Below are 14,734 nucleotides of genomic sequence, written 5' to 3' on the forward strand. Positions count from 1 at the left end.
TGGGCAGATAAATCACTGAAAAAAATTATTAGAGCCTGTTCAATAACTTGCTTGTTTTTACCTTTCATCACCTTTTTAATTTTGAATTTGCAAATAGATACAACTATTAGAGAATTCAGTGGAATGTATTGTCTTCAGAAACAACAGTTCTTGATTGTGGGCTGTAAGACTGACTAAAATCTTCCAGGCTAAGAAAAACCCTTACCTTAATGGGTTTTGACAGATAGGAGCTGGAGACAGCTTTTCCTTTTAAATGATGTGTATTCCATGTGAAGTACATGTAAATTAAGGTATCACAAAAGATTAAAGATAAATTTAGACTGATTTATGTTTTACTGGTTATAATTCAAACAGCAGATATCCACAAAGGAATCCTCTCTCCCATCACCAAATTTTGAATAGGTGATTTAAAATGATAATTCAAGTTAAATATAACACATTTGAATATCCTGAAATATCCTGCAAGGTTTTTTCCTGTTGTAATGGATAGTTTTAAACAGGTTAAATGTAGCATATTTTTATTTTCTCTTGCACAGGAAGCAAACTACATTGTCTTTCAGAAGTGAATTGAGAGAGTTTTGTACAAATCCATCTTAGATCTCCATTTTTGCTATAAGGAAGGCCCATCAGGTCACTACCATGGTGTACTGAAATGGAGTTAAAATTGTTTTAGTATATACATGGGGAGGTGTATCAGACATCTCTGTGAGATCTATAACTTTTCTTCATATGCAGTTGAGCCTGTCCCTCGGAATCCAGTTATTTCTTGTTGTTTTGAAAGTGCCAACTGAGTGTGCAGATTTGTAGGGCAAGGAATAAAGTCCTGAAAAAGTGTCACATTGGAATAAAATGCATTACTACTTATGTTATCAAAGTTATTCCAAAGAATTTATCAGTTTAGTTATAAATCGGTTAAAGGTTGGGTTAACAATCATAGAAATGTTGGGCTGCAAGGGACCTCGAGAGGTCAAGGCCAGCCTCCAGCCTGAGGCAGGACCAAGTAAACCTAGACCATCTGTCAAGGTTCCTTCCCCACTCTGAATTCTAGGGTACAGATGTGGGGACCTGCGTGAGAATCTCTAAGCTTAACTACTAGCTTAGATCTGGTTTTGCTGCCACCACCCAAATTATTTGAGTCATTTGGGAAACTCTGTCTACCACCCTCCCCCCAGAATATATCCCTCCCAAGAACTATAACCCTTCCATGGGTAGCCTTGAGAGACTTCTCCACCAATTTCCTGGTGAACACCGATCCAAACCCTTAGATCTTAAAACAAGGAGAAAATAACCATTCCCCCTCCTTTCCCCCACCAATTCCTGGTGAGTCCAGATCCAACCCCCTTGGATCTTAAAACAAGGAAAAATCAATCAGGTTCTTAAAAAGAAGGCTTTTAATTAAAGAAAGAAAGGTAAAAATCATCTCTGTAAAATCAGGATGGAAAATAACTTTACAGGGGAATCAGATTCAAAGAGCCCAGAGGAACCCCCTCTAGCCTTAGGTTCAAAGTTACAGCAAACAGAGGTAAACACTAGCAAAAGGAACATTTACAAGTTGAGGAAACAAAGATAAAACTAACACACCTTGCCTGGCTGTTACTTACAAGTTTGAAATATGAGAGACTTGTTCAGAAAGATTTGGAGAACATGGATTGATGTCTGGTCCCCCTTAGTCCCAAGAGCGAACAACCCCCAAAACAAAGAGCACAAACAAAAGCCTTCCCCCCACCAAGATTTGAAAGTATCTTGTCCCCTTATTGGTCCTTGGGGTCAGGTGTCAGCCAGGTTACCTGAGCTTCTTAACCCTTTACAGGTAAAAGGATTTTGGTGTCTCTGGCCAGGAGGGATTATAGTATTGTACACAGGAGGGTTGTTACCCTTCCCTTTATAGTTATGACACCATCCCTACCAGGTGTCTGTCCAACCTGTTCTTAAAAACCTCCAATGACGGGGATTCCACAACGTCCCTTGGAAGCCTATTCCATATTTTAACTACATGTATAGTTAGGAAGTTTATCCTAATATCTAACCTAAATCTCCCTTACTACAGATTAAACGGTTTACTACTTGTCATACCTTCAGTGGACATGGAGAACAGCTGATCACTGTCCTCTTTAGAACAACCCTTAACATACTTGAAGCTTATCAGGTTCCCCCTCAGTCTTCTTTTCTCACGACTAAACATGTCCAGTTTTTCTAACCTTTCATCATAGGTCAGGTTTTCTAAACCTATCATCATTTTTGTTGCTCTCCTCTGGAGTCTCTCCAGTTTATCCACATCTTCCCTAAGGTGTGGTGCCCCGAACTGGACAGTGAAAATCTCAATTAAAATAACTTAAAAATCATGATTGGTTTTGTGTTCAGACCATTGTTCCTTCTATGAAGAAGCAATAGGTAGGTTCACTTTGCTTTTTGGACGTTACAGTTCGGACCCATCAGGTATACTGACAAAAATCTCCATAGAGGAACCCACTGACTGAATATTTTCACAAAAGTGGGAACCCTACAGGGGAGGATCGTGTATAAGACTCAAGAAAATGGATAGTTTTATATTCATCAGATTTTTTTTTTCCATTTAGCACAGCATCTCTTTCCACAGGCTACTAGTTCAATCAGTATCTTGATCTTCACCGACAGGGAGGTGTTGCGGTTTGTGTGAATTGAATATGGGTAGGGAAACCCATGGGATCTTGTGCCTTGTGCTTATTTGCCTTGTAACTTTATTTTCCTCATATGTCAGACGTTTGTGCTTCTTAGTGCCAGTTTGCAGGTAGAACTGTGGAGATGAACGTTGATGTGCATTAAATGCAGACTGCACCTGTTATAAAAATAACTTCCAGACATACATCTCGGAGTAAAAAGTTGAAGTAGAGAAAAGGAACTGTGTTTAAACCACCAAAGACTTGGCTTCTTTCAGTTCCTCAATCAATGTGCAAGGTTTAAAGGGCCTGGATTAGCTTATGTTTAGCCCAATTTTTTGTTTTAAAAATGTTTTTTTTGTTTGTTTGTTTTTAAAGCTTTTACATATAACCTCAGGTCTGTAGAAATGTTTCTGTGCTGTATCTTTTTAAAATCCAGAGCAAGTTTTTAAACCAATAAGATTTTCCCTGCATTCCTTGCTTCTCAGCTACTTTTCCATTGTATTAGAGCATAAGAAGCTGAAAGAGAAATGAACTAGAAACAGAAATGACAGATCTATTTTCATTGTCCAGGTTGAGAGAAATACAAAATGTGTGAACAGCACAGATTCTAGTTGTAGTAACGTATGCAATGTTAACATAGGTAAGGACATAAATTTTTAAAAATATGGTTTTAAATCCGATATTGTCTCTTTAAAACACTGTCTATAAAGAGTTAGTTTTACCAGTGTGATTTCTATCTGAAGATGAGTTAAATCAACAGCTGTGCTTCTGAAAAACACACAAATGACCTCAGATGGCAAATATCTCTTTGATATTTCCTTTCTTCTATTTGATTTACAGATGTGTACTGAGAAATACATACTCTAAATAAGGTTCATTTATTTTATTTTTAAATTACCATTTACTTTGGAGGGCTTAGATGTAATAGCAATAGTAACCAGTGGATAATGTGGTATCAGTTAACATTACATCATCACTCGCTTTCCTTGAGGTTGCAATGCACATTGTGTATCCAAAAATGGATGTCCACCTTGGAAGGAAAATGTGTAGTCTTATAATCAAATATTTTTAAACGGCTTCAGCAAAAAGTATTGCTCTGCTGTTGTTTGCTGGTGGGGTTTTTGTTGTTTTTCCCTTTGGGTTGTCCCTGTGTTTGCTAACATTTTCTGTCCCCTGCTAGTTGCAGTGTCCATAGTGACCAGAAATTACTTCAATCTCGTGGCTTTGTGAATGACAAACAACAGCTTCCCTGGTTGCTGAGCCCCCAACTCCTTGGAGAAGCTAGAGCTTTTTAAAACTATAAACTGACGTTTTTCGTGTAGCTAGTACATTGTGAATGCAGCTTGTTTGGTTCACACGTGCATTCTGAAACTATGTTCAGTTCCTTTTTCTGGGAAGAGTTGTCTGTAGTCAGCTGGTAGGCAGTTGTCTGCCTAGAGCAGATGCCAGTGTCCTGTCTTAGCTTGCCAAATGGTGGTGTTTATATACAGGGTGGCAGTTAGCCCATACCACTTAAACCAGAATCATCAAGGGGCTTATGTTATCAGTTGCTATGGTATCTAAAACCCTGCCATTTTTTACTTCCTTCCATGAGTATGTGTCCATTCGGATGAGTGCCCAGCCATCTGGCCTTGGGACCAACTGCTCCCTGAGATGTCCCTTTATTATTCCCTTTGGGCATTAGTCTTCTGGTGTTCAGTAGGTACATCCAAGCAGTCAGCTCTGTCCCCTGCAGACACAAAGGTTTCAAGGTCTGTTGTTAGTTTTGCCGTTGTAGACCCCTTGTCATACCAGCTGGTTCCCTGGATCTTTTTAGTTTGGTGGGGACATGTTTTCTTTTTCTTTTTTACTCTAGGATTTGGTGCAGTTGCAGCCAGGGCAGTTATTCCCCTTTGAAATATTGGTGAATATCCTTATTATCAAATACAGTAAGCATAGGGTCTGTCTATCATGAAAGTGGTCATTTTCAAATACTGAAGACAAACCGCATATCTGCCTTTGTTTTAGATAGTACATCTTTTGAGTTAACTGGGGGAATGGAAATAGTACATTTTGATGGCAAAATCCAGTAGGGTGGGTCGCTTTGAGTATTCCAATTAGACTATCAAATGTAGAAAACGGGTGGGGAGGGTGGAGAATAAGAATCATTTAAAAGTTTGGGCTGCTGGTCAGTTTTCTGTTTGAAGTTATGGTTCATTTTTGGTGCATATTGTGTCACTTCTGACTCTTGCTCTCTTGGCCCTGCGGACCTCACCTCATCTGCCTATTTTGCCATCTCTCGAGACAGTGTTGATGTTTTGATTCCTGAAAATCTTTTCAGTAACACAGACTGACATACATGGTTGCAGCATAGATTATTTTAAATGGCTTTTAAGATCCCTTCTTTAGCATGGGTCTACTATCCAACTTTTTTTATTTTTAAAGTTTGCTTCATATTCGTATGGTAATAAATACAACAGTATTTCAAATAGTTTTCAAGAACCCATCTTGAAAAATATTTCAGAGCATGGAATAATGTGTGATTCGATAGGAGTAAGAATGCACTGGCTTTGGTGAACTCAATGTTGATCAAAGAAGCATGACTAACAACTTCCCAAGGTTTCAGAGTAGCAGCCGTGTTAGTCTGTATCCGCAAAAAGAAGAACAGGAGGACTTGTGGCACCTTAGAGACTAACAAATTTATTAGAGCATAAGCTTTCGTGGACTACAGCCCACTTCTTCGGATGCATATAGAATGGAACATATATCCAACTTCCCAAGGTGTGATTATGCTTGTCCTTGCTACAAGTTTTTGGGCCACTGTGTCCCCCTTTTAGTAGATACATCTTATAGGCAACTATGTCAAGAGCAGACACAGTATATGGGCAGTTCTTCCCCATGTCTCCATGCTATCTGCTGATTCAGTTACTGTGTTTCTAACCTTTCTGTTTGCTCACTTTACTTTTCTTTTTTATTAACTTTTCTCCTGTTACTCCCATTCCTCCTTTTTCCTGTCCATTTTTATTAGTTTTTGCTCTCTTGGTTTTTTTCTCTTCCTTGCCCTTGTTCCCATTGCCTATTCCATCAATGACCAGAAAGCTACATGCTGCTTGTGATGGAGGTGAATATTGGCGGCTTTCATGTGGCCGAGACGCCTGTTCTCACAACTGAGCTGTGTGTTGCGAGGGGCGACACACACAGATTGGACCAGCAAGCTGCTTTCTGAGCCTGCACTCCCCACCCCATGAGCTGTTATCTCTGGGCAGCTTTATGAGGGCCCATCACAGGGCCAGAGAGGCTGCCTACTTCTTTACCCCTACCAGCATGTTTGCAGTGAGAAATTGGTCCTGCTTTAATTGCTCCGTTGCTCCTCTCATATGGCACCTTACCCAAGTCGGGAAACCTAACATAATCCATAAGTGTTGCTAAACAGAATGACTACAGTCTGTTCAAACAACCTAACTCTGAGACTAGGAGTATTGTGTTCTTGATACTCCCAGCTGCCTTGAACTTTGAGAAACAGAAATCATCAGAGAGCTTAGTGCCTTCCGGAGTGGAGTGCTTGACTGTTACAAAGTTCATGTGAGGAAGTGTTGCACTTTATATCTAAGTTTTGAGAGAATTTTTTGTTGAGACTGGCATTACATTCCCACAGTTTCTGTCTGCTCAAATGCCTTGGTGGTGGTGGTCAACTGCATTACAGTGGATGGGAATTACTCAGGAAATCCTTTTTCTTTGAGCTGAGACAGGAAATTACATATATTTGGGGATTCAGACCTGGATGTCAGTAGTCACAGTTCTCAATCCTGCCAGCACAGCTAACATCTCCTGAAGGCAGCAAGAGTGTGGGCTGTTCACCCCCTCTCACGTGCATTTAGCCGTGGTACCAACTGTGCTGGTTACAGACAATTCATTTAGAAAGCACCGAAAGAAGAAAAAAGTCTTTTATGTACACTTGATTTGTGCTACAAGAATTCTTACTTTTAACTAAAATTAGTTGATTTCCAGCTGTCTGTTTTAGTAATTATTTATATCGCCTGGGGACCCCAAACAGGTTGTTATAGTGCCTATATATAATATATAATGAGAGGCTATGTCCCTTCCCCAAAGCGCTTACAGTCAAAGCAGACAGAGCAGATGAAGGGTGGGAGAAAGGAAATAGGTAGTATCCCCATTTTGCAGATGGGTAATTTAGGCACAAGGATGAAGTGAATTGTCCGAGCTCACCCAGGCAGTCTGCAGCAGATTTGGGAATTAAACCCAGATCTGAATCCCAGACCAGTGCCTCAGCTACAAGACTGCCATCTCCTGTTCAAAGTGACTTATGGCACAGCTATATCTTGACTTGTTTATTTTTTTCCTCTCTCAATGACATTTTCTATGTGGCACATTTCCTGACTGGTTTCAGATTAATTTCAGATTTAGTCATGCAAAAACTTTGGATCAAGTTATGCCTGATGAAAGTTGGGCTGCTTTAATATCTGTCCCAATATCTCCTTTTTGTGTGGAAAAGCCAACTCACCACCTTACTTGAATGTGAGGAAGCATTTGTTCTAAACTCAGATTGTCAGGTCAAAGTCTAGCTATTAATTTGGGGTTTTTTTCATCCGTTCCTTACTATAATAACTTTGTGGCATAGCCAGCGTAGTTTAAATTGCCCTAGAGCCCTCAAACAGAAGCCAGCTTTTCTCTGGTGGACACGGTAGGCCCATCAATTCAAAGAATAGACAGTCACAATCGATTTGAATGCTGTTCCCAGAGACCTCTTGGCACTGTAACATCTTAACAGAAAGAACCTTTAAAAGCGTCACGTGTTTACGCGTGCCATGTTATTTTTGGTGTGACTCCATTGAAGTAGAGTTCAGTAATCCTGACCCCACTGATACGTTCTTTTCTTTAGAAGTGGAGTGTAGCAAATTAGCTTAATGAGTAGATAAGCTCCCTTGCTTTACCTAAAGTGAAAATACGCTAAGGCAGAGATTACGTGTATTAGCGTACTTTGGATGGAGCTGTGTTTAAACACACAAACTCTTCAAGTGCTTAGTTCTGGTTATTATACTGTGAAGTTTGGGTCAGTTAGAACAATGTTCTCCCTCTGAATAAATTCTGCAGATGACTTTTCCACTGCTGCTCGTGCTCTCTAACTGGAATAGCTGTGCATAATGCCATGTTCAGACACACACTGCTGTGTGACTCTTTCGAGAAACAGAAACTTTTGTGACAAACCTGTCAAAGTAAACATACATTTTGAAGCTGATGTGCATTAGAAGGTGGTTTGGTTTTTTGTTTTGGTTTGGGTTTTTTAAGTGGATACATTGGCTACGTTTTTATTCTTTAGCCTGTGGTGATAATGATGGAATACAGACTGCTAAATTCATGCATTACAATATCCTGACACCTGTTGATAAATTACCACCTTTGAGCCTGTCTTCGCGGGGAACATTTTTGAAAAACTTGATCAATGTAACTGTCAGTGCAACTAAAGCAGGATACACCTCTCCCACAGATGCACTGCACCAGTCCACGCCAGGGCTTGCAAAGGCACAACTTAATCTGGTTAATTGCCGAAGTAACCTCACTTTACTTCAGTGTACTGCAGCTCCATTAGCAGTTTGCACAGTGTAGCTACACTGACCTGGTTACACCAGTGAAAATGTTCCTGAGGTAGACAGTTCCTTTGTCTGACCAATAGCAAACATGGAAATTCTGGTTGTTGTATCTTTGAGACATTTCTTGGTAGCTTTTAACTAGCATCTGGTGACAGCTATTTTAAGATAGTACAAGACTTTCAAAATGTAGTAGGCATTTTAGGAATGTGTGCACTTTAGTGCCCTGTGGTAAATGTAGGCTTAAATTACTGGTTTCACAGTCAGGGCTGTTTCAAAAAAAGGATTTTCTGTTGCCTTGTAAAATACCTTCCTACTAATACTGGTAGAAATATAGTGGGTAAAAGTCATACCTGGGACCCATCATTTCTGTTCCAAATACCAGCCAGTGACAGTTACGGGCTACGCTATTTTTTTTCCCCTTTACAGCAAAACAGAAAGCATCTCTTCTTTCATGGACCACATTTGCAATTCTCTGCTTAATCTTCTCTGCCTTAATTTTTTTTTTCTATTTTTTCCTTCCCTAGGTCCACAGCAAAGATAAAAAATATGTATGCAAAGTGTGCAACAGAGTGTTCATGTCTGCCGCCAGCGTGGGAATTAAGCATGGTTCCCGACGCCATGGAGTTTGTGTTGATTGCTCTGGTCGAGGCATAACAGGCCACTTAGATCAGAATGGAGGAGAAGGATCTCCAGATGAATTGTATCCTGGTGAAGGCCAGTACATGGAGGATCCAGATGACATGAAGGTGGAGGGAGATGAAGAGATGGGGGATGATGATGATATAAAATGGAAAGATGATGTAGGAATTTCACAAGATGATGTGATTCTAGAAGATGACAAAGAAGATGTCGACTCTCCACAGGAGCAAGAGAACTCTGGAGAGAATGACAAGGATTTTACTTGGATTTCTTAGGGAAACGGGGAAGGTTTTGTTTGTAGGGGGAGGGAGGGAAGACAGAGTGTGCTGGGAAAAACTAAGTAGCCTTGTTGTTGTCCATGTGTGCAAAAGAGTTGTTTGTGGGTTTTTTTAAAACAAACAAGTCCTTTATCTGTACCATTCAGATACTGTATTAGTAAGTGTCACTTTTAGTGGCATCAGTTACATCCCTTCCCCTTCTCCCCCATGGAAAAATACGATTGTCTGTCTTTGCCTCTCTGTGGGAGCAAATCAGATTGCATGCAAGTGACGTAAAGTTTCTGAAGATGTGAGCACTGTGAGGGGGGAGAGACTAGGAGACAGTGTAAAGCGTGTGTTCCTTTTATAAACCTTCCCCACCCTGAATTAAATACCAGGGAGGTTTTGCGTCCCAAACCATTTTTTTTTAAGTTTTGTTTGTTCTAAATTCACAGCAGCAGTGGACTTACTTACAGACTAGTATCATGTAAATAAACTGACCTGTATGTTTGAGGGCTTCTCCATATAACCCAAGCCTTTCACAAAGAATTAATTTAAATATTTAATTTTTTTAATTTATATCTTTTTTTTTTTTTTTTAATGGAGCCTGTTAGATCAAACAGCAATTCAGGCTGCAGCCTTAAGAGCCACTTTCATAACATGGGGTCTTAACTCCCAAATAGTCCATCAGGTTAAAGATCATGAAATTACTTGGGCCCACTGGCATCTTAACAGAATCCAGTTTTCCAACCTTGTTTAGTTACGTTATGTGAAATGAGTGGTGGTGTTTCCATAAGATTTCTTTTGTTATAAAAGACGCATATAGTTTAGTACCCAGTTGCTTGGTTTACATGAAAGTTGTCACCTTTCTCCCTTAGGTGTCAACTAACTGCCTTTTTCATATTTATGTGTAAATTTTAGTAAATATAAGTCATTTAGCAAAATGAATTACAAATTGTGATAACTTAAGAAACTAGGGGAGAAATCCTGGTTCTGAATTCAAGATTTCTCCCAAGTTATATTATTATTCATCCTTGCCAAGCTAAAACAGTCCTACTTAATTTGTAAGTGTAGTCCGGATATTTAATTGACTAAGTAAAATTTCCTTTGTTTCAGCCAGGCTGGTTCCGGGTAAGTAAACCTTCTCTTTTAGAGAACCAGATTTCTCCACTAGAGCATCTCCTCTTTCAGTAGAGTTTACATGGGTGTGTTCCAAATAGTTCAGTTCATATTGGCCATCGCTGCCTTCCTATGACAATGTTTAAAGAAAAAACTCAATGAAAGTGTCCTGTTCATAATAAAAGCTTCTGCTGTACCTTTCACCTGTATGCTTTTGGTGCTTAAAAAAAAAAAAAAAAGCTGAAGACCTCACTGTTTTCTTGCTATGGAGCAGACTTTTATATAACCTGTATGAATATGGTGATCTTGAAACCTGCCACAAATAAGCAACCAGTTAAATCTAGGAAGCCAAATGATTAAAAGGTGCTATTTTTCCCCCAATTGTGGGAAAGGCAATTTCTTGTGGGAAAAGCATATAAGTCCTTGCAGTTTAATTTTAACAAATGGAAAGCATGGTTCTCCCCAAATTTTGGGACTCCACTCACAGTGGTTTATACTTTCACATTGTGCAAAAGCACCAGAGTTCTTGCTGTTCAAGTTTGGTACTTGTCAGTAATTTGGAAAAATGTTTTTCTAAGCCAATCCATGTTCTTAAATCTACTGTTAGCTCGAAGCAAAGCTCTGTCATCACTTGTCTACACTGCTGCTAATATTTAGGATTGAGAAAGTTACCCGACAAAAATGGACAACCAGATTCTTTAAATATTCAAGGAATAGTGGGGGAAGGTCATATAAAACCATTTTTATGAAACTGTAAAAAGCTGTTTTTGCATTTTAGCTTGTTGTAAAGCCCTATAACTGTGTTTAAAAAAACCCCAATATTTTAAGATTGGACCTTTATATCCCTTTTTCTAAGTGCAAAAGAAATCAGCAGCTGTGTCCACTCTGTGTTGATCATAAAACCAGGCCATTGTTTCATGAACTTGACTGCTTTCACCTGTCAGATATGCAGGCTGTGGATTTATTGCCATTTATTCTGTAAATATTACGTTTTTTCCCTAAACTTCCAGCAATCACTTGTTACATGTAGACAAATACATACAGTACTTTAAAGATACCTGTCGCTTGGCTTTTTATATATTAAATCTATTTAAAAACGGAGAAAGGAGAAAAAACCCAAAACCACAAACCTTCAGTTTCTACATTCCAGTTTTGGTCCACCCTGACTCCACTATACAGATTCACTATCTTCAGCTAGTACGTTTTAGGGAGAAACACAAGGTATTGATCCTGAGTTGACTTTTTCCCTTGTCCCTGCCCCCCTTTTGGGCAAACTTGATTTTGTATTAGTATTTTGGGGTGCTTAGCTTTATTTCGTGTTTTATTTGGAAATATTTTATATTGCCTTTCTCTTTTCCTTTTTTTTTTTTTTTTTTTTTAATGGTGGACAATAAGCCAAATGGCTTTCATAAATGTTTTCTACTAGTGCCACTTCTGTGCTCTTCAAACTGAGGATGCAAAAAAAACCAACAAAACCCACAAAAAGCTAACTTGTTATAATGTTAAAATTATAATATGGCACATGCGTCTATATTACTAATTTACACTAAATAAATATATATACCAAATAAATCATTCTAATATGTGATGTATACTTTGAAGTGCTTTGTTTTTGATGGAGGTGTGCAGATTTGGAAATTAAAAACCTTTCAGGAATTTCTTTTTAAACTTTCACACCCTATAGGGGTGAGACATGGGATTTTATTTTTGAAAGACAGTGAGTTTTAAAACAGGGATACTTTCTCTCAAATGGAAAGGGAGGCTCTCTATACAACTTTACCGGTTACTTCACTTCTGTGTTCTAAACTGAAATCTGAAACTGCACTATGTTTAACTGCAGGGATAATCTCTGTAAAAATGAAAAGAAATCCGATTTGAAAACAGAAAATTAAGCATGAAAGAGACCAGCAATTTCCAGGTCCATCCCCAGGCCCAATTCCACAAAGACGTAAGCAAATGCCCAACTTTGTGCAGGTGTTTGACTTTCTAAATTTGGGGCGCCCGTTTAGAGTTTGCCAACCATTGCTCACGTTTTTCTGTGTCCAGATACTTGTGTAATTTGCTGCCTATATAAATTTCTATCTTTGCTGTTCTGTGTAAAGAAATTCTGCTTAAATGTTGTTCTATCCAACACTAGCTCAAATAATCTTTAGCATCCGCTCTTCTATTTCCCTTCAGGAATTTGTATATTTTACTGAGGTTCCCTTTTTAAATTTCATTTTCTTTAAAAAAATAAAATAAAATAAAATGCAGATTTAATTTCAGAAAACAACTCCCTTAAAATGAAAAATTAAGACATTTGATCTCAGTGGAAATGTGGGTAATTGTTAAAAATGTTTTATATGTAATGTGTAATCACTGTACCCTGAATCTTTCTTATTCTCATCTTTTTTATATATAAAATGGGGCCAGGACTAAAAAGAGCATCTCAAATGCAGCTTTGCTAATTTCTCATGCAGTTCAATGATTGAATGCATTTCTTCAGTTTTGTATACACTATCTATGCAGCTCCGAATAAATACCTAAAGCATGCTAAATGATGCAGTAGGTTAGACCTTTGTACAATACTGCATTAAAAGCTTTCTTGAACAATACAGGCAACTTAGGTTCTTGGCTTCTCCTTCCTGTCAACTTTTTGTTTCTTTCAAAAAGTCTTTTTAAAAAAATCCTAATTTATATATATTTGAGTATTGTTTCTTTATATATTAAAGTTTAAGGTCACCATAAAACCTCACAAAGATACAGAATGATTTTGCAGGGAGATGAGAAGGGGGACATGTCTCATGAAGGTTTTCAAAGTGACTGGTTCTTTTTAAAAACAAATAGTGTTTGGACTATTAAAGGAATATTTTCTTATCAAACGGAAACCTACTTTAGCATTAGGTCTCATTTTATGTTTTGTATCTTGAATTATGCCTTTAAATGTTCTGCAACTCCAAAGTGAAAATCGCATTCAGTTGACTTATATATATATATGTATGTATGTTTGGGAATTTATTACTCTGGGTTATGTGTCAAACTCTTGTTCCTGACAAAGTTATATATTTTGACTCTCAATTTGCAGTAGAGCATTGGGTCAAACACTGCCATCTTTGACTAGGCACCTCTGTGAAAAAGATCCACCTTAATGCTTCCAATTTTGCACATCATCCTTTAAAAAAAAAAAAAAAAACCTCCAAGAAAATGCAAAAACTGGAATTTTTTGCAATATTATGAAAGATAATCTTATTTTAGCTCATTCTGTGACATGTGCAACTCTTAAGAAAGCCATACTTAATGGTTTTTTTATTTTTAGATTCTATATTGTGTTTTGGATTTCTGCCTTTTTTTAGAATTTCTGCATAGTAAGAGTGCTGTGTGTATGCTTTCATATATATTTATTTTTCAACATGCTTTAAACCTGTCTACAAAAATAAAACTAAAAATAACAAAAAAACACCAAGACAGTGTTTGAAGATTGTTGACTATTTTTTTTGCTGGGAATATTCTATATTATACTGACTTTATATTAATTATTATAAACCTGTGTTTGTATTGGAGATGTGTTTAATATTTTGGGGAGGTGGGGAGATTTTAGTAATCAGAAGTCAGTGGGAGAACATGACTGTGTGTTGTACTGATTTTCTGTAAATGTAGTTCAGGTAAATATTACCTTATTTTCTAGTTGATCTCACAGTTTCTTGTCTGCCTAGGCATGCCAAAGGTATGCCTATTGATTATGATTACTTTATGTGATGGGATTAGCTTAGACATACTTGCAAAAATCAATCAGTTTCAATAAATTGGGAAATTGCTGCTAAAACACGTTGTCTTGGTTTTTTCACACACTGATTGAGACGTGATAGACATCCAAGTGTCCCATAATATCACTTGAGAGAGTTTGGTTCAGAATCTTGAATGGCCTTTTCCCCCATTAAATTGTCTCCACAGAGACACCCTGTCGAAGCCCACCTGAGCATCAAAACTATTCATTTTGGAATAAGAGGGGACCATGTTAAGTCCAGCTCATGCAGGGAGATTTATAAAGAAGCATGAATCCCTTCTTACTTGAGCTCCCTTTTTCCTATCAGTGGATCTGGAGTCCGACTGAGTTGCTCTGGCTTGAAGTTTTTCTTTAACATTTCTACATTTTGATGGACATTTTCCTTAGCTTAGATTTTCTTACTAAACTGAAAACCATTTTTCCTCAGGCCTCATTGAAAAATTGTAATAGAAATTCGAGGGGTAACCCAACTCATCTCCCCACTGATGTAGGAACATGTTTCCAGCTGTACCTTTATGACTGTTTGACAAGTCTAGTTTTAAATGTCCCAAACGATGGGGCTTCCCTTCACTAGGAAGCCATTCCACCTCTTGGAACGTTTTCCTTAATATCATAAGCAAAAGGCCTCCCTTTCGTAATTCCACGCCACTACTCCTAGTTATGGCCCTTTGTACTATACTGAGCTATGGGAGAAGGTGAGAGGAAGTCTGGCTTTAAACGCTGTGCTTC

General features: G+C 38.2%; 1 protein-coding gene across 4 annotated transcripts in view; it reads left to right on the plus strand.

The window, feature by feature from the left end:
• ZBTB46 (zinc finger and BTB domain containing 46) overlaps nucleotides 1–14,044 on the plus strand; it is a 102,473-nt gene extending 88,429 nt beyond the window's left edge. For all 4 annotated transcript variants that reach the window (XM_065566226.1, XM_065566225.1, XM_042847383.2 and 1 more), the window contains one exon: nucleotides 8,752–14,044. In XM_065566226.1, the coding sequence (XP_065422298.1) occupies nucleotides 8,752–9,141 (390 nt within the window). In that variant the 3' untranslated portion in view covers nucleotides 9,142–14,044. The remainder of the gene's footprint in view (nucleotides 1–8,751) is intronic.
• The last annotated feature ends 690 nt before the right edge of the window (nucleotides 14,045–14,734 follow it).

Source organism: Chrysemys picta, chromosome 13 (assembly GCF_011386835.1).
Source record: "Chrysemys picta bellii isolate R12L10 chromosome 13, ASM1138683v2, whole genome shotgun sequence".
Taxonomy (NCBI): domain Eukaryota; kingdom Metazoa; phylum Chordata; order Testudines; family Emydidae; genus Chrysemys; species Chrysemys picta.